The sequence below is a fragment of the Vigna unguiculata genome, chromosome 8 (genome assembly GCF_004118075.2).
Source record: "Vigna unguiculata cultivar IT97K-499-35 chromosome 8, ASM411807v1, whole genome shotgun sequence".
In the NCBI taxonomy this organism is placed as follows: domain Eukaryota; kingdom Viridiplantae; phylum Streptophyta; class Magnoliopsida; order Fabales; family Fabaceae; genus Vigna; species Vigna unguiculata.
In genome coordinates this window covers 17,118,127-17,137,861 of record NC_040286.1, presented here as the reverse complement: position 1 = coordinate 17,137,861, position 19,735 = coordinate 17,118,127, and the positions used below count along the sequence as shown (strand labels likewise).

The following is a 19,735-nucleotide window of genomic DNA, read 5'->3' as shown; positions in this document are numbered from 1 at the left end:
ACCACTCAGTAAACGCCCACCATATCCGCCCACCAGGCGACCACCCAACACGCGCCCACCTTCCCGGCACACCCCACAACTACTCATCATGCCACTACCATTCCACCACCTATATCCCTCCCCATCATTACACCACAACCTTCCCCACCATCATCTAACACCCTATACCAGTGCACCTACCTAAACGCCGCCATCCCTTTGTTGATGTCATCACTACCACCCCTCTTTGCAGCCAGTGGGAACCCTTCACGCTAGAATGATATTTTGGGTACATAGACCCTGATGAACACCTCAAATTGTATGTTACCCACATTGCTTTATACTCATATGAAGATGTCGTTTTCTGCAAGGCATTCCTTACCACCCTAAAAGGACCAACCCTGGAATTGTTCACCTCCTTGCCCACATACTCCATCGATTCTTTCGACACCCTTTCCCATCTCTTCATCACCCACTTCGCAAGAAGTCACCCCAACCAAGCCACACCATTGTCCTTCCTTAGCGTCAGACAAGAAAAAGATGAGACGATACGGGCCTTCATAAACCGCTTCGGCAAAGCTGTCCTTTGAATGCCAAACTTAACCCAAGAAATGATCTTGCAATGCATGGTCCTCACGCGAAAACCTAGCCCATTCGCTGACAACACTATCTTAGACCACCGACATCTATGCACGAGCTCAAGCTGCGTGCTATGGATTACATTCGTATAGAGGAAATGAAAACCATGCGCATTAGATTTTGTACCCGACTACATGCATTAGGTCCTAAGCTTGACAAACCACCATCACAGTCAGACTCCGGGCGCAGAAAGCCTAGACCATCCCGATTTTTGAGATACGCCCCGCTAAGCGTTCCTCGATCTCGCCTCCTAGATGAAGCCTTGCAACCGGACTTTATCCCCCCCCCCCCCCCGTAAAACCCTCAACCCACCCGACGCTAACATGACGAAATACTACAAGTACCATCCAAATAATGGCCACACTACATATGAGTATAAAGCGTCGCAGATAAGATTGAAGAATTGATACGTGCTAGCCATCTAAGACAATTCATCAAAAAGGACGAACAATACATCTCCAGGCAATCCGACAACCACAATCCCGCCATAACAACACCTGCCAATAAGATAATGGTCGTAGAGACCACCCCTCAGCCCACACCGACATCCACCACATAGATCTGCTCCAGTTATGTGACACCATAAACACCATATCTAGCAGATTCGCGGTAGGAGGCTCCACCTCATATGCCAGGAAAAAACACCTCCGCAACATCCAGTCCATCAACCACATCACCTGTTCACACCATAGACGAAGAATTCCACCTATAACTTTCACCGATGCTAATTTTTATGGCGTCGACCAACAGTAGGATGACCCCATGGTTATCACAATAGAGCTCGAGAACTTCGCGGTCAAGAAATTCCTTATAGACCAAGGGAGCTCCGTAGACATCCTGTATTGGACGACCTACCAAAAACTCCAACTCTCCATCACAATTATGGTACCCTATAACGAGCCCATATATGGATTTTTCGGGGAAAAAGTATCCATGTGTGGGTATATTGATCTTCATGTCGTATTCCGCGAGGGACACCAAACAAAAACCATCCTCGTCCGTTTCTTGGTTGTTGAGGCACCTACATCCTACAATGTTCTTCTAGGATGACTTTTCCTTAACACCCTAGGAGCGGTGGTCTCCACACCCCACTTAGTGATGAAGTTTTCGTCCGCCTCTGGCGACATCATCCCCATCCATAGTGGCCAAAGACTCGCACGTAAATACTACACTACGAGTTTAAGACCCTAGGATCCCACTTTCACGACCAACAATATTGAATGACAACCTGGTTTGAGCCTAACTCTATATGGTGAAGTCCTAGACCCTAGAATAGGGTGCGACTCGCGCATCGAGCCTATAGAAGATACAAAAGCGTTGGAGCTATCACCTGGAAGAATTCTTAAACTAGGCGTGGGCTTGCAATGGGATGACCACGACATAATCACACCAACACTGAAAGACAACGCCGACTTGTTCGCCTGGTTAGCTGCATACTTGCCCGACGTTGATCCCCAAGTTGTCGTTCACAAATTGTCCATACATAAAGAAGCTAGGTACGTCTCCCAAATGAAGAGGGACTTGGGAGAAGAATGAAGGCTAGGAGCAAAGGTGGAAATCGAAAAATTACTAGAGGCCGGATTCATCGCTGAAGCCCTCTGCATGACCTGACTAGCCAATGTTGTCCTTGTCAAGAAAGCTAGCAGAAAATGGCGGATGTGTGTTGACTATATGGACCTAAATAAGGCATGCCCCAAAGACGCATATCCTCTACCCAACATTGATAGGTTAGTAAACAGCGCAGTCGAAAACAAAGTGTTAAGCTTCCTAGACGCCTACTCCAGATAAAATCAAATACCTATGGCTCCATTTGACATGATCAAAAATGCCTTCATAACTGAAGATGCCAACTACTTCTATAGAGTCATGCCCTTCAGACTCAAAAATGTAGGTGCTACCTATCAGAAGTTAATGGATAAAATGCTTAGCCACTTGATGGGCAAGTGTGTCGAAGTGTACGTAGACTGCATGGTTGTCAAATCCTCCAACCACCTACAACATTCAAAGGACCTGTCTGAATTATTTTCCGCACTACGAAAATATAACCTCAGACTTAACCCAGAAAAATGTGTTTTCGGTGTAGATAGCAGAAAATTTTAGGCTTCATGCTAACACAACGAGGAATCGAGACAAACCCTGAGATATGCAAGGCCATAATCGAAATGCGCAGCCCAACCAATGTCAAAGAAGTACAACACTTAGTGGGTCACCTCATCACCATATCCAGATTCTTACCAAAGTTAGCGGATCAAACCCGACCCATCATCCAACTCCTAAAAAAATCCGCAAAGTTCTCTTGGAGCGAAGATTGTGAGCGCATTTTCCAGAACCTTAAAGCCACCCTGACATCCCCTCCGATCCTCCGCAAACCAGACATAGACCTCCCATTACTAGTATACATCACAACCACTTTCTATACAATTAGTGTTGCCTTGGTCCAGGAGTCGGCCGGTGTTCAATATCTAGTGTACTTTGTCAGTCGATCTTTACAAGACCCAAAAACTAGATACCAGATGGTGGAAAAACTAGCCTTGTCTTTGGTAAATGCGGCAAGATGACTTTGTCCCTACTTCCAAAACCACCAGATTGTCGTCAAAACAGACTACCCCATCAAAAGATCCTTTAGAAACCCGATCTAGCGGGACGAATGTCGTCTTGAGCCGTAAAACTATCTAAATTCAACATTCGCTATGAACCACACGGCTCGATCAAAGTCCAATACCTACTCGACTTCGTCAACGACCTCCAACACACCCTGAAAGAGGAAAAATGGACATTGTATGTTGATGGTTCCTCCAACCCAAAAGAAGGCCCAAACCATATACTCAGAAAAATCCTTACACTTTGCCTTCAAGACCTCCAACAATCAGGCCGAATATGAAGCCATCCTGGTCGGACTATCACTAGCACGAGAAGTCAGAGTACGCACCTTGACATGTAAAATGGACTCCAAGTTAACAATGGGCCACCTCAATGACGAAATTCAAATTAAAGATGTGACTCTGCTCCAATACTACCACCTGGTCCGCAACATCATGAAATCCGGCTTCGACGAAGTAAAGATACAACATATACTAAGAGGGGATAATACGCGAGCAGACGCCTTGTCCAAACTGGCCAGTACAAAGCATAAGGGACGACATAAGTCCCTGCTACAACAGACGCTAGTGGCAACCTCAACAACAAACATATGCCTAAACTTAGACAAGGCCGACAACTAGATGACTCCTTACATCCGATTTCTGAAAACCGGAAAGCCCCCAACAAATGCTGACAAGGAATGGCCATCAAAACCAGCACAATACACAATGGTTGGCGACGATTTATACAAACATGGATACAGGCAGCCCCTGCTTAAGTGTATTACGAAGGAACAAACAGATTATGTAATCAAGAAAATCCATGAAGGGATATACGGATACCACTCGGGATCACAGACCATGATGACCAGAATACTCAAAGTCGACTACTTTTGGCCAACCATGGAAGTAGATTGTCATACCTTCGTCAAGAAATGTATACCATGTCAGAAACATGGCAATCTCATTAACCAGAAATAGTTGCAGTTGCACTCCATACTCTCCCCGTGGCCATTCGCAAAGTGGAGAATTTATATCTTGGGACTGTTTACTCTTGGCAAAGGGCAAGTCAAGTTCCTCATTGTAGGAATTGATTACTTCGCAAAGCTGATACATGCTAAACCACTAGCCACAATCACAACACTATAGGTCTAACAATTTGTATGGAAGAATATAATATGTCAGTAAGGGGTGTCGCATACTATCATAATTGACAATGGACGACAGTTCATAGATAAGGAACTCGCCAAATTCTATATCGACTTAGGTATCAAACATATCACCAGCTCAGTAGAACATCCACAGACCAACGGACACGTGGAAGCCGCCAACAAAGTCATATTAGTTGAATTGCGCAAAAGATTAGATGGAGCAAAAGGTAGATGGCCGAAGGAGTTGTTTGAAGTATTGTGGGCCTACAGATGTACCCCCTAGTCCGCTACCAATGAATCTCCCTTCAGTTTAGTATATGGGGCGGAAGCGATGATACCAGTCGAGATCGAGGAACAATCCTTACGAAGACAAGTATACGACTACGACAAAAACCAACAGAATCTATGTGCCAGCCTAGAGTTACTAACAGAACTTCTAGAAAAAGTGCAGATCAGAAACATGGCAACAAAATAAAGAGTGGCGAGAAAATATAACTCAAAGTTTTGTCCGCGATCTTTCGTCAAAGGGGACATGGTATGGAGAATGACCAACAGCGCAAGAAAGAAAGATGGCAAGTTCTCGGCTAATTTGGAAGGACCGTATCGAATACGAGAGGATTCATGGGTAAGTGCCTACAAATGAGAACAATAATCAGGAGAAGAAATACTAAACACGTGGAACATATCTCACCTCAAGTTCCACTTTAGTTAAAGTCGTCGATGTAATCATCACAGACAACTTGTAAACCTAGGTATACTCTTTTTCCTCACCTAGCATTTTCCCTAAGGAGGGTTTTAGCCAAAGAGTTTTTAACGAGGCAACCCAACGTTATGATAAAAACAAGGGTTCTTTACATATTCATTTGTCCGATACAAACTTCTAAAGTTTCCCACCACTTACCAAAGTAAGCAGCCTAGGTCGAACACTCTCTCAATAAATAATTTTCTTAAGTTTCCTACCACTTACCAAAGTAAGTGGCATGGGTCGAACACTCTCTAAATAAATAATTTCCTTAAGTTTCCCACCACTTACCAAACTAAGCGGCCTGAGTCGAACATTCTCTCAATAAATAATTTCTTTAAGTTCCCCGCCACTTACTAAAGTAAGCAGCCTGGATTAAACACTCTCTTAATAAATAATTTATTAAGTTCCCCACCACTTACCAAAGTAAGCGGCTTGGATCAAACACTCTCTCAATAAATAATTTTCTTAAGTTCCCCACCACTTACCAAAGTAAGCGGCCTTGGTCGAACACTCTCTCAATAAATAATTTTCTTAAGTTCCCCACCACTTACTAAAGTAAGAGACCTAGGTCGAACACTCTCTCAATAAATAATTTCCTTAAGTTCCCCACCACTTACCAAAGTAAGTGGCTTGGGTCGAACACTCTCTCAACAAATAATTTCCTTAAGTTCCCCACCACTTACCAAAGTAAGTGACCTGGGTCGAACACTTTCTCAATAAGTAATTTTCTTAAAATTCTCCACCACTTACCAAAGTAAGCAGCCTGGGACGAATACTTAATGAATAATTTTCTTAAAATTCCCACCACTTACTGTAAGACCCGTGAAATTTAATTAATGAAATAAATAATTAATTAATAAATGCGGGTAGTAGGAGCCTTTATGGCATTTAATTCTTAATTGTATGACATGGAAAACTACTACCTCAAATGGTTGAGAGTACTTAATTATGTGAGAGGACTTGGGTTCAACTTCTATGTATGTAATTTGTGTGTTAATTGATTTTTTTTTATTTTTATAATATGTTTGATCATATTGAGTGATAATATAATCATAGAATTATATTAGTCATCACAAAACATGAACTTGGTTGAATGGTTATGCATTAAGTTAGCATTGGCATGGTAATTGGTTCGAACCTTGGGTAACCCAAAAATTAGTTTTGGCATGAATGTAAAAAGGTATTAGAACCCTAGCTGGCCAAAGAGCAGCCAAGAGTGGCGGTAAAACATTGAATGGCAATTAACATCCCCATTAAGCCTCATTTTCGTTTTTGGATAATTAAAAATCATTAAGACCTAATTAAAAGGTCAATTAGAGGTAAGGAAGAAGGTTTTCTGGGGCTACCATTGCACTACGCATTAGGGAGAGAAATTAAGAGAGAAACGTGAGGTTGAGTGCAATCCAGGAGCTGAATTGGGTGAGAGAAGAGAAGCCATTTTTTTATCAAAGAAGGAGACAAGAACCTTCAAGTTTAGCAAGGAAATCCAGGTTAGGGGAGTTGTAACCATCCGTTGTATTTTCATATTGTTATTTGCATGGCATGTATTGTAAATTGCATGAATATACTTGGCTTGTTGTAAATTTTCAAGTTTCTGGAATTTTCCAAAAACCGCCTAGCGAGTGATAAATTCCCGCCAGGCGACTCATCATTTTTGGGAAGTTTTGGGGTTCAGAGGTGGAACTACCTGGCGGTACAGGCTTGGCCGTCAGGCGACGCATGACTTTGTACCCAATTCTAGGTTTTCTGGATGAAGGGCCTGACGGTGTTGATTGAACCACTAGGCGACGCGAGCCTTTGGTTCGATTTTGACGTTTTGTGCGTTCTAGGGTGACTCTGACCGGAGGAAGAGTTATTTTCAATTGTTAAGTGATGATTTAATATCAAATTGAAGGTTAAATTTGATGGAACAGTGCGAATAGGGTTAGGGTTGGAAAGCCTTGGGGTGTGATTGCTACGAGTATCAATTAAGAGTGGAATTCTAGTGGAAATTGGTAAGGTTTGAGTGTGAGTTGTATGCAAACTTGAGTGTAGGGAAATCCAAGTGACGATTGGAGTAGATGGCCAGAGAGAAGATAAACTGGTGAATTTTTTGGAGTTCTCGCATGGTGGAGCAAATTATGGGTTGCCCAGCAATCTTACGCATCGCCTGGCGGCACAAGGCTTGCCGCCAGGCACCATCACAGAAACAGGGATATGTGCGTGACTGCGAAAAGTTACGAGGATTTTGGAATTCTGGGAAAATTAGGTTCCTATTACATGTCAGATGATAATAGGTAAAAGTAGAAGTTTTATCGGTTGGCTAAATTAGTAGGAAGAGTGATTGATAAATGAAAGGAAATGAGAATTCAATAATGGATTAGAAATCTGAAAATTTTAATGGTATTATTGCTGAGGTATAAAAATATTACATTGTTGGAATAGGTTATTCATGAGTCTAATTAGTAGCCTGAATGGTTGGTTTAAATTAATTTGACCGATAGGGAATTTAAGGAATTTGGAGTATATTGAATGATAAGTTAAGGGAATATGGTTGTAGTGTTGTCATGGATGGAATAGTTGGGAATTTTGTCAAGAAATGATAAGTGTGAATACTTAGGACTATCTATATGACCATATTTAGAGAGTGAATTCACATTTGTGGTATTATGATGACGGGAGACAGTGTAGGTAGCAACTTACCAGTTAGAGGTACTCTAGAATAGTGGCAATGGAGATTGGCATATGCGAATGGAGCCTGAATCCAAACCAGAATGGGTATTGCGCAAATATTCTTGTGGCGCCTGACGATAATATGCGAACCGTCAAGCGATAGCAGTGATTCAGTGGTCAGTCTGGACGCGTGGCGCCTGGCGGTACGTGTCCCTCGCCAGGTGATCTGGAAGCGGCAACGCCTGGCACCTCGTGAGCAGCGGCAAGCGATCTGGTGGCAGCAGAATGATGTGTCTTTGCTAGTATTTGTTTGCGTGATCTACAAGGCTTTAGTGATGCTTCAAAGGTTTATTTGTTGGTGTTCCTTGAGTTGTGGCTCGGAATGGCATCCCTTGAGTTGAGCTCGAGATGGCGGATGAACACGAGGAACTCTTGAGTTGAGCTCGGGTTAGCGAGTGTTGCCAGTGTGAGTGTGCTGGTTGTGGCCAGTACGAATGGGTCTAAATAGACTGCCATCCTCAGTTATTAGTTGACAAGTTTGGTAGTCTTGGGACGCTACAACCTATGCTCGTATTTGGGAACTCCACTTGGCGTTACGGTGTATGATCCGTAGCATGGTTTCCTGCATGTGCTATATCGGTTGTGGCCGATAGGTAGGGCAACAAGACATCTTGAGGTAATCACTAAGAGACGTAGAACACGATTCACATGGTTGTGGCCATGTGGTATGGAATCAAATGAAGGAATTCCTTTGGTGTGAATGTGTGATATATATTATTGTGCCATATATATATATATATATATATATATATATATATATATATATGTGTGTGTGTGTGTGTGTGTGTGTGTGCTTATTTTGTTAGCTCACCCTATCTGCTTGTGTTTGGCTATGATCGTGTACACGGTACACAAGAGCAAATGATGTTGTAGATGGATCTAGTGAGGCTTAGAGCCGGAGCGGGGCTAGACTGGGATCCAAACTTTTACACAGAGTTTTATTATGTTTTGGAACAGTTGTAATAATTTGCATTGTTAAACTTGGATTTTATTATGGATTTTATGTTGAGTTATAATAGAGATTTTGAGAACATTTATTACTAAATAAAAGTTGAATTTTCCAACGTTTTTGCGAAATGGATTTATACTTAATGAGATCTTATTTTCTTATTTTATTTTATTATTTAAACCCGTAATATCTGGCATGGATGTTACACATACCCAAGTAAGCGGCCTGGGTCGAATACTTAACAATGAATAATTTTCTTAAAATTCCCCACCACTTACCTAAGTAAGCGGCTTGCTTCGAATACTTAATCAATAAACAATTTTCTTAAAATTCCTCACCACTTACCCAAGTAAGCGGCCTGGGTCAAATACTTAATCAATGAATAATTTTCTTAAAGTTTCCCACCACTTACCAAAGTAAGCGTCCTGGGTCGAACATATTACATAATCACAATGAACACAACACACAATCATAAGTCGTAAGCGGCACACCTATAATCAAAGTAAAACAAGAACGAACAACATCACACAATGCGATAATCATGACAAAGCATCCATCAAATTATCATATCGTAAAGGCATAAAACGACTGTTCAAAAGAAAAATAATTGTGCAAATTATTACACACTTAGGCTGAATACGAATCAAAATCTAAACATGATCCTAAACAACCAGATTAGCATCCACTTCCACCACCACGACCCCGTCATCAACAGGATTCGCATCATCAGTAGCGGCCACCTTGTCAGCCTCCTCTTCCGGGCTCGAGTGCAATTCATTCACCAAACGGTTGTCCACCACGTCCTTATTAACATCAAATCTAGCATCGAACACGTCCACTTCCTTGCAAAAAAAGGCCGCCTGCCGCAAATCCTTCTGGAACTCGTTTATGTGTTCCTGAATGATATGACCCTTTAAATCTTCAAGCTCACTCTCAAGCCCATCATTCTTTTCCTTCAACTCATCATAATTTGTCTCCATATCAGAAATTTTTCCATTCAGCTTCTTCTCGGAGTCTAGACACTTAACCTTCCACGAGGCTAATTGTTTCCCCTCCACTAGTTACTCTTCTCGCTCCTTTTCCCAAGCCACTTTCTCCTCAGCATGCTTGGCGGCCTGAACTTTCAATTCCTCCTAGAGCTCCTCCATCTTCGCCTGCCCATCTTCCTTGATTTCCCTCTACAGCAGAGTGCCCACCCTGCGACCCAAAATCAAGGCCTTGTTGTTGAATTCCATCATGGCCTTTATCATCGAATTATGCTCTATATTGTCTATAGAGGAAACCAAAGATTCAGCTAAGGAGATCTCATTGTCACGACGCACGGTCGTCTTCGACAACTCAATAAGGCAAGCTTCGGGTTTCTTTGCCCTAGAAGTGGATCCTGACCCCAACAAGGTGGCCCTAACTCGCTTCAGGTCTTTTCCAACACCTTGTTTCGCAGGCACAGTCATCTTCCTTTTCGATCCCCCACGGATGTGAACCTCGACCAACGGTTCTTGTAGATTGGGAACATCAGCATTCCCGACATTCGTGGCCCTTTTAGCTTGCTCCTTGCGCAAAGTGGTGAACATGTTTAAGTTCTTTTTGCCAAGCTGAGCCATGAGACCTGCAACGTAAACAATAACGGTTATTTCTCTCAAATACAACATGACGGTGAAAATACGAAATGATACCTTCTAAATCAAGAAGTGGGTGCATGGATAAATAAACCCTAACTAGATCCTTAGTGGGCATCTTATCGCTAAATCTCATCAACACATCCACCACTTCCCTATCTGCCACCGACAACTCCTCCTTCTTCATATCCTTATACTGCCACGGGTTATCGGTCAACCTAAATGAGAACTTTGTACTTCCATCTTCATTATAAAATAGTTGGCACCTTAGCTCCTTTACCACCACTTTGAAGAACTCGTCTTTGAAATGCTTGAATGATTGGAAAAATGCGTCTAATTTGTTTATCCTTGGGCGACTTATCAATGACAGCTAGGTGATTGGACTTTTAGGCCGAGTGTCGCAAAAATACAAAAAACACTATGGTGATGGCTGGAGGTATAGAGACCAACACAACACCCAGAATGCTTAAAGATAACCCTAACTATTAGGATACAGTTGGGTGTGGGCGACGTTCAGTAACCGAAGTACACCCATCGTGAAGTCGTCGAAGGGCACCCGCATATGTAGTTGGGAAAAATGGCACATATACATGTAGAAGAATCCATCCTTAGCCCCCTCTTGGTCGTGACAAACGCAATCAACGACGCTCACCCTTTCCAAAGATACCGTGCTCCGCTGGGTACCCCTCTCGAGGACAGGCACGAAGCTCAACCATGCATTCAATACCTGACTTTTGTCGGCAAGTTGCTCTGGGCTATCTCCTCCGCCGAATCCTCTCTAGTTTCAGTAACCTCCATTGGAATCCCCCCTCATCGGCCAATTGGCCACTACCCTCATCCCTTGACCTTCCACTCCCACTACCTGAATCAGACGAAGACATACTATCGCTATCACTAGACATACCTTTTTGATTATTTTAAATATAGTGGTAGATATAAGGAATATATCAGACAAGTAACAAAGGCAAGCAAGGAACTTTTCTCATATCTGAGCAAATGAAGCAGAATAAACAAATCTTATTCTCAACCTCTATTTATAAGAATATCTATGCATCAATAAATTTTTTCCTACCTAAACATTATGAATGCAAAACATCACAAATAAAAGTTGACTACGCAAACCCTTCTGATGAGACCCTTGTCAACTGGCGTCTCTTCAACCACTCCCATCACTTCTAATAAAGTCTTAGCAACATTTTCACTTCTCAAGACTAGGGGACTACTATACCCCAAGGAGTACCAAGAAAGGAGCAATTTTTTCTTGCAAGAGCTACCAAAACAAACATAGCAACCTTTGACATTACCTATCCCACCAAATGTTGGGGGACTAATATAATGTACCTACACTGCCAATACCGATATGGTTAACTACCCAGTTCAAGCTGGCAACATATAACCTTCGATGTGACCTATCCAGCCAAAGGTTGGGGGATTGATGTACTATACCTACACGATCAAGATTGACATGGCTAACTACCCGGTTCGAAACGCCTACGACTAGTTTTATCATAAAAAGAATAGACGGTTAGTTAACTGAATAAGACAACAACACACATAACGGCTAAGGTCACCTACTCCAAAGAATAACGCATAAGTAAAAACCGCCAACCTCAAACTTAGAAAATTATAATGGGGCTTCTAGTGTTAGATCACAAGTATGAGACTTAGGCCTGACCTAGGCCCATTGAGAGCCTAAATTAGTCCAATGCAATAAAGAGGGACCCAGCCCATGAGAAGGGAAAAACATAATTAATGCAGAGGCTTTTATTAATGCATGTGGACCCCAACAATTAAAGATACGCTTTTATTAATTTACTAATATGTGATTTGACTTTTGAGAGCCTTTGGTGACTTGATCGTCAGAATCCATTCCGCAGGTAACTCCTAAGGGTCCAATCCGCCAACATTAAAATAATACGCATCCAAATCGAGGAGTAACCAGTCTGAGAAGTCAGTGGTTGAGATAAGATATGATTTGTATTCTCAAATATTCTGTTATTATTTCCGAATGAACATTATATTTTATCCAACATTACGCTAAAACCCATCAACTTCATTGTGTAGTCAAGAACACTACTTTCTTTTTTCTAATCCGAAGATAAAAATAGTTTTACATTTTAATCATTACCTAACAAATGTTTAGAATTAAATTTTGCTATGTAGTAAAGTTAGAATTTGATTCATATGTTTAATATATTTTCTGTTTTAATCCCTGCATAAAAAAATTATTTTAGGTTAACCCAGCATTTGGCATATTATCTTTTGTTTTGATAACTACGATATATATATACATATATATATGTGTATATATATATATATATATATATATATATATATATATATATATATTATCGTTATGGCTTTGATAAATGGTAAGAACTAAATTTTATAAGAAAAATCGTATAACTAAAATATGACATACTTATCCCTTGAAAGACTAAAAAAATAAGTGGAATATTAAGACTAAATTTACAATTTTAAACAAAAAGAATGACACCCAGATGAAATTTGAAAATCATAGTTAATGGTAATAAATACTGAGAATGAGAATAGAAAAATTCACATTAGTTATATTATAAAATTAAAGTATATATAAATAAAAATGAGCTCTCACCTTAGGTTTTAGTTTGGTTAAGATAACTTAATCTAAAATTGCAAAATAATATCATAGTATAAGGTTTTCTTCTCTGTATTCCATAAAAAAATTTGGATCACTGTCTATCATATCAGAATGAATATTTTCAAAACGGAAACGGATAACTTAAGATGTTGAACTTAATTCCCAAGTTGGTCATAGTGTGTGTAAGTAAAAAGTAAGAAAGCTGAATTTACGAAATTGAATTATATCTGAACTCTAAATTGAAAACAATACAAGAGTTCATTCTAATAATTATAATTATATTTATTAAGTTACATGCTAGCAGATCATTATTAGACTATCAAAAAACAAAAGGCAACAAATAAAAATGTGGCAGAGAATGGACCATGTAAACCATCTCATCTGCTGCCATGCATTACTAAGAAATGCAATAACATTGTTGAAATATTCTTACCATTAAAACATCTTCAATAAAAAGGTAGTGAAGTTAAGGTTGGCATATGAAACTTCATCTACTCAACAACACCCAACCAAATAAGTTAATTTGTTGCTTGCAATGCCAATCCTCTTTCTCCTCCCTTTTACTTATCAAGAACTTGTAAATTTTGGAACAAAATGTCGACAGCTTGCTCAATCTCCTTCTCTGTTATGATCAATGGTGGGACAATCCTCACTACATTTCCTTTTCCAGCAGTCAACACTAACAGGCCAGAATTTTGACAAGCATCAACAAAGGGCGTGGCAGGTACATCTAAATCTATTCCTATGATTAGCCCAACACCACGAATTTCTTTCACATGTTGGTTTCCTCCCAACTTCTGCTTGAGTAGTTCTTTGAAGTAGAGGCCTTTCTTAGATACCGATGAAAGAAAATCAGGATTTGAAATTTTATCAAAAACAGCAAGAGCAGCACTGCAAACAAGAGGGCTTCCTGCAAAAGTGCTTCCATGATCACCGTAATTAATAGAAGAAGCAATTCTCTCCGTCACCAAAACTGCTCCAATAGGTAGGCCTCCAGCAAGAGGCTTTGCAAGAGTCATCATATCAGGGAAGACACCATATGCCTCATGGGCCCATAAAAACCCTGTTCTACCTAAACCACATTGAACCTACAAAATCACAAGAAGCATATGATAGTTAATAGAACAACATATGACACCTATATTTTGTCACTCTATGAACAACATAATTCATATGACAATGTCAATCTTCTCATCACTCAATCAATAACATGGCAAATATAGACCAACCGACCATTTTTTGGATCACAATGTCATCAACATATTAGACAATCTTTTCCGAAGCAACTTTGAAATAAACTGAAAAAAACACTTGAAAGTGAAAATCAATGGAGTCTTGGCTTGTTACATAGGCAAATTTAAGTTTAAAGTTTTTCAGGAACACTAGGCATTACCATTAGGAGTAATATATCAATATTAGATGCATGATACCTCATCAAACACAAGAAGTGTCCCAGTTTCATCACAAGCATTGCGCAGGGACTGTAGAAATTCTTTTGTGGCACTGTAAATTCCACCTTCTCCTTGGATGGGTTCCACAAAAACTGCAGCAATCTTGCCCTGCTTAATTAATTCTGTTGCAGCCTGAGCATTTCCATACTCTAAAAAGGTCACTCCAGGCATTATGGGTTCAAAAGGTGTTCTGTATTGTACTTTACTTGTCAAGGCAAGAGCACCCAAGGTTCTCCCATGGAAGCAGTTACTAAAAGCAATGAACTCTGTCGCTGGCTCCTTCCCATTAGTTGTTGTTTCTCTCTGATGTTTTCTTGCAAATTTTATAGCTGCTTCATTTGATTCAGTTCCAGAATTTGAAAAGAACACACGATCAGCAAAAGAGGAATCCACAAGACGCTTTGCAAGTTCTACCTGCAACAATTCAAATATAATTATAGAATGCAATGCAACACCAGACACTTAACCTGCTTCTACAAGAAATGAACCAAAGTAAAGCATAATGGAACCACTATTAAACAATTACAAATAGGTAGATAAAAAGTAAAGTTACAATAAAGACATGCCCAATAACACCAAGTTGTTATCATAAAAGAATTTATTTCAATCCAGACCTTTGTTATCATAACATACTAAAGAAACACCATGTTAAGCAATCATCATATTTGAATCACCATTACCACGTCCAATGCTCCAACTCAGACTTTGAAAAAACATATCCTCATAAAATATTCACAACATTATGAACACCAAGACAGATCAAAAAATGTAAAATAAAGCTAAATTATACAAGTCTGACTATTTATAATCAACCTGATAGAGCATTAAAAGTGTATGTTAGGAGAAATAAGAAAAACTGACAGTTAGTCAGTTAGAAAGTTAGCCAGTTAGAAAGATCAGGCTGTTAGTGGGTAGTTGGGACTGTTAGTCTTCAATTGGGAAGACTATATATAAGAAGGGGGGTTGTCTGTAAAGGGGCTTATCTTTTGACTTGTTGGAGTGTAACCAGGATTCCTAGAAGATCCTGTGAGGGGGAAAGGTTGTCTTCCCTAGACGTGTTCTCTGTTTGAAAGGAATAAAATCCCAAATTCAGTTTTGGTTCTGTGTCTAGTGTGTGTGTGGTACGTGTGGTTAGGTTTCTATCATCGAGAAACTTATCACAACCACTAAATAAACAGTTACCAAATTTGGTGCCCTGCTTAATTGTTACCAAAAAAGACAAGTGTCTTAATTCAAACAAGCCATAAAATAGCAGCAGTTTATTCCAAATTGTTTCCATAATATCTAATTGTTCCTACAGAAACAACAACAGAATATCAGGGAGCACAAATCTTACCCGTCCTTGACTCCTTTGGATGGATACTTCTCTATTCCTCAGCTGGGATATGTCCCCAAAATGTCCAATCCGCCTACATCACAAGGACATATCCCAGCTGAAGAATAAAGAAGTATCCATCCCAAGGATTCGGATTGGGTAAGATTTAATTTGTGCTCCCTAATATTATGTTATTGTTTCCGCAGGAACACTAAGCAAGTTGAAGACAATATAAAAATAACTCTGATACAAATAGGCAACTCATCTAAAGCCCACACCAAAGATATTGATTGGTAAACACAAAGCTTTCCGTGACTTTTATACTCTTACTAAAACTGAATAGAGAAAAGAGACAGAATTGAACATGAACTTAATCTTTTTACTATTGCATCATACTTAGAACCATGAGTACAAGATGTATTTATGGATTTAGTTTACTACTAGCTATTATAAGAACTGACAGTTGTACAAAGTAATAAAACAGTTTACAGGTAAAGCTCTAGCTGTACAAAGAAAATAAGAAGTTGTACAATACATTTGTAAACTATACAGGTTAACAACAGTATGTATACTAACACATACATATTGCTGGTATGAGTAAATCAGACATAGAGTAACATGCCCAAACCTGAGGTATTGTGTAGAATATATTGCTGGTATGAGTAAGGGTGGCAGCTTGTTCAACAACAGCTTTTAACCAATCTACATCACCGTGCCCCAGAGCATTGACAGCAATCCCAGCACTCAAATCTAAATATTCTTTCCCTTCAACGTCATACAATTTGCAACCTTCCCCCCTCTCAACCACCACTGGTGTTCTTACATATGTCCGCACCAAAAACTTCCCTTCCTTCTCGATCACATCCTTAATTTTCTCTAATTTTGTCTTCCCAGTGTTTGGTGCAGCAACATCCACATTAAGACACGCACTCACAACACTCCGACCTCTAATCTGAATACCAGGGCTTCTTCCGATCAAAGTGCTCTCTCTTGCCAAACTGAAAAATTGCCTGGGTTTGTAATATGGTTGAGAAATTGAATGGCTTGGAGAAATGTAAACTGCATTCATTCTGTTCAGTTAAGGGAGAGATACCTCCACTTCTTCTTCCCTTTTGCTGAAACAACAATAAAAGTTATAAGAAATAAAAGATCAGCTTGGGATAGAGTTCAGACTTTAGTCTTCAAACACTCCCCCACAAGAAGAAAGAATTTGCAAGTCACCTATATTCAAAACAAAAGGGATACATTCGCAACTGAAAAGGCCAAAGCGCAAAAGAGCACAAAACCAAATCAAGATTACAATGGAATCCGAGTGCAAGACAAGATTTGCCGGCATAAAACTAAAAAACACCACAGAAATCTATACTAGTGTTATTTAGTCCCAAAACTTTTCTTGTGTGCAGATTCTTCCCCAGAGTCATCAACTTAGGAAGCACATATAAGTAACCACTGCCATCTAACTAATCTATTTTCAATTTTCACCTTTTGAGTACCATTAAATAACCCTAAATAATTCATAATCAATCAAACCCTCTTCTCCGAAAAAGATGTATCGAAATATGCCAAGCCAACCCAGCTTCAACCCAGATACCACAACAAATTGAAGATTTTATCAACCAAACAACTTCAAATCATAAAACACTGGTTTTGGGTGAATAAACACTCGAGCTAATAAACCTTTTGAATACACTTTCAAATGCTAACAACAAATTTATTTACTTTTTCTAGGATAAAATACTATAACAAAAATTTATCTAAGATAAAAACTAGATTCGAGTGAAGCAAAGAGTACGCACAATACCTTGGCAGTAAAATTCTAATGTGGCGGGCGACACTGAAGAGCCGTGCTCATTTTAAGTGTGTGATAAGAAAGAGACTGACACACCAGAAAAACAAATTTTAAGCCAAAAAAAACAATAATGTTTTGACAAAGTTTCATTAATAAACTTTTAATAAAATACACGTGACAATAATGGAAGAAATTAATATTTAATATAATTTAAAAAGAGAAAAAAAAATTGATGTATGTTAAAAAGTAAATTTTATCCAATTTTGTTAAGAAAAATTTATTTAAGAATCATAGTAAAAAAATGCATCCACTACTAAAAGTTCAGTTATTAATAGTAAAAATAATAATGCAAAACTACACCAATAGTTTGAAATTTCTGAAATTATACTTGTACTTTACACTTATTTTTCTTATATTATGGATATGTGATTGTAATAATATTAATCTTAGAGCCGTGCAAACGCATTTGTCCTTTTTTTTTTTTTTTAAGATTGAATCAAAAAATTTAATATTATTATTATTAGTGTATTTGAAGCAATAATTTTTTACAAATATATTTGAGTGTTTTAATTATGTATAATTAAATATAATATTTAAATAATAAATTTGATAATATGATAAATACAAAATAAATAATTAATATTAATATTACTAATAGTAATAACAATAATAATTACAAAATTAAAAAATAATATTTGAATATGAATTTATCTATTTTAAAATATAAAATTGAAACTAATTGATTAGTGTTGTATAATTAAACAAAATATATATATATATATATATTATTAAAATAAAATGTAGATAAATTATATAATATGATCTCGTCTAATTAGATGTTAAAAATTTTAAATAAAAATATATATCGATATAAACAATTTAACTTAAAAAAAAAGAGAAATAACATTTGAATATATAAAATATGAGATTTTTTTAATAAAAAATATTAAGGTTAACTAAAATACATTAACTACACAAATGGCATGTAAGGAATAAACGCTCTTAATGACAATAATGAATATATAATAATTCTTCAAAATTATTTTTAGATACTACTTTTAAGAAGTTCAATCAATTTGACTTAAATATTTTAGAATTAACTAAAATACATTAACTACACAAATTTGCATGTAAGTAAATTCATTCTAAGTTATAATTCTCAATAATTTGAGACTAATTATATCGGCACTCCCTAACAAATATATTGACCTTTAAGAGTATTGTTAATGTCATTAGGGATGACAACAGGGTAGGGTGGGACAGGTTTCTCTATTTCATACCCATCTCTGTAAAAAAAATTCATCCTCATACTCAAATTCAATGGGTATCAAATTTTTGTCACATCTCCATCTCCGCCGGGGTAACGGGTATAATCTCGTACCCATCTGTGCTCGTTTTCTAACTACTTCAATATTAATTTTTATAAAAGAAAATAAATTACGGTAAAGAAAACATAATATTATTAAATATTCAATATTAAGAGGATAATTGTTTCTTCCATATCAAATACTTTGAAATAAATTATAATTATTTACATTTTAAATTAGAATACCAAATAAAATTTTATGAGAACCAAAACATTTATTAAATTTGCAAACTATAAACATTAATGAAACTTAGTTCATAAAATTAAAAAATGTTTAAAAAATATAAAAGGAAAAAAAATATTCAAATTAAAATATATTTTAAATGTTTGTTTACTTCAATTTTTTAAATTCTAATGAATCTCTTCTTTATACATTAATAAAAGTTATAATACATCACTTGATCAAAATGACACAAAGAACAAATTATAAACATAATAATAAAATTTTGACATAGATTTTGTATCTTTTGAACTCCAATACATGTTGGATAGTGAAAAAAAAATTCATGGCAATTACATTAAATTTTTATATTGTAGTAAATAAAAGTTATTTATATAATTAAAGTAAAAAAATTACAGTATGATTGATAATGAGTTAGAAAATAAAAAATAATTAGATAGAATATATCGAAATATTATTCTACATGATGAAAATAAACAATAAAAGAATATTAAAAAGTTAACAAATGTGTGTCTTAGAAATAATTTGAGAGACTATTGAAAGAAATCGCAGAAAGAAAATTAAATGTATAATTAAGGGTATAATAAGATAAAATAAATACCTTAGAGATCTAAGAAAATTTTTCAAATATCAACATAAATAC

At 37.7% G+C, this 19,735-nt stretch overlaps 1 protein-coding gene across 2 annotated transcripts; it reads right to left on the bottom strand.

Moving 5' to 3' along the window:
• Nucleotides 1-13,188: 13,188 nt before the first annotated feature.
• LOC114194580 (acetylornithine aminotransferase, mitochondrial-like) lies at nucleotides 13,189-17,645 on the bottom strand. Of its 2 annotated transcripts, none has more exons than XM_028084910.1 (4): nucleotides 17,558-17,645; nucleotides 16,385-16,871; nucleotides 14,421-14,855; nucleotides 13,189-14,078 (listed from the first exon to the last, which is right to left on the bottom strand). In XM_028084910.1, the coding sequence occupies exons 2-4, from the start codon at nucleotides 16,823-16,825 to the stop codon at nucleotides 13,551-13,553; spliced, it is 1,404 nt and encodes a 467-aa protein (XP_027940711.1). In that variant the 5' UTR covers nucleotides 16,826-16,871; nucleotides 17,558-17,645; the 3' UTR covers nucleotides 13,189-13,550. The 2 variants fall into 2 exon arrangements, with proteins under 2 accessions (XP_027940711.1, XP_027940712.1); XM_028084911.1 differs by lacking the exon at nucleotides 17,558-17,645 and adding an exon at nucleotides 16,978-17,451.
• Nucleotides 17,646-19,735: the final 2,090 nt, after the last annotated feature.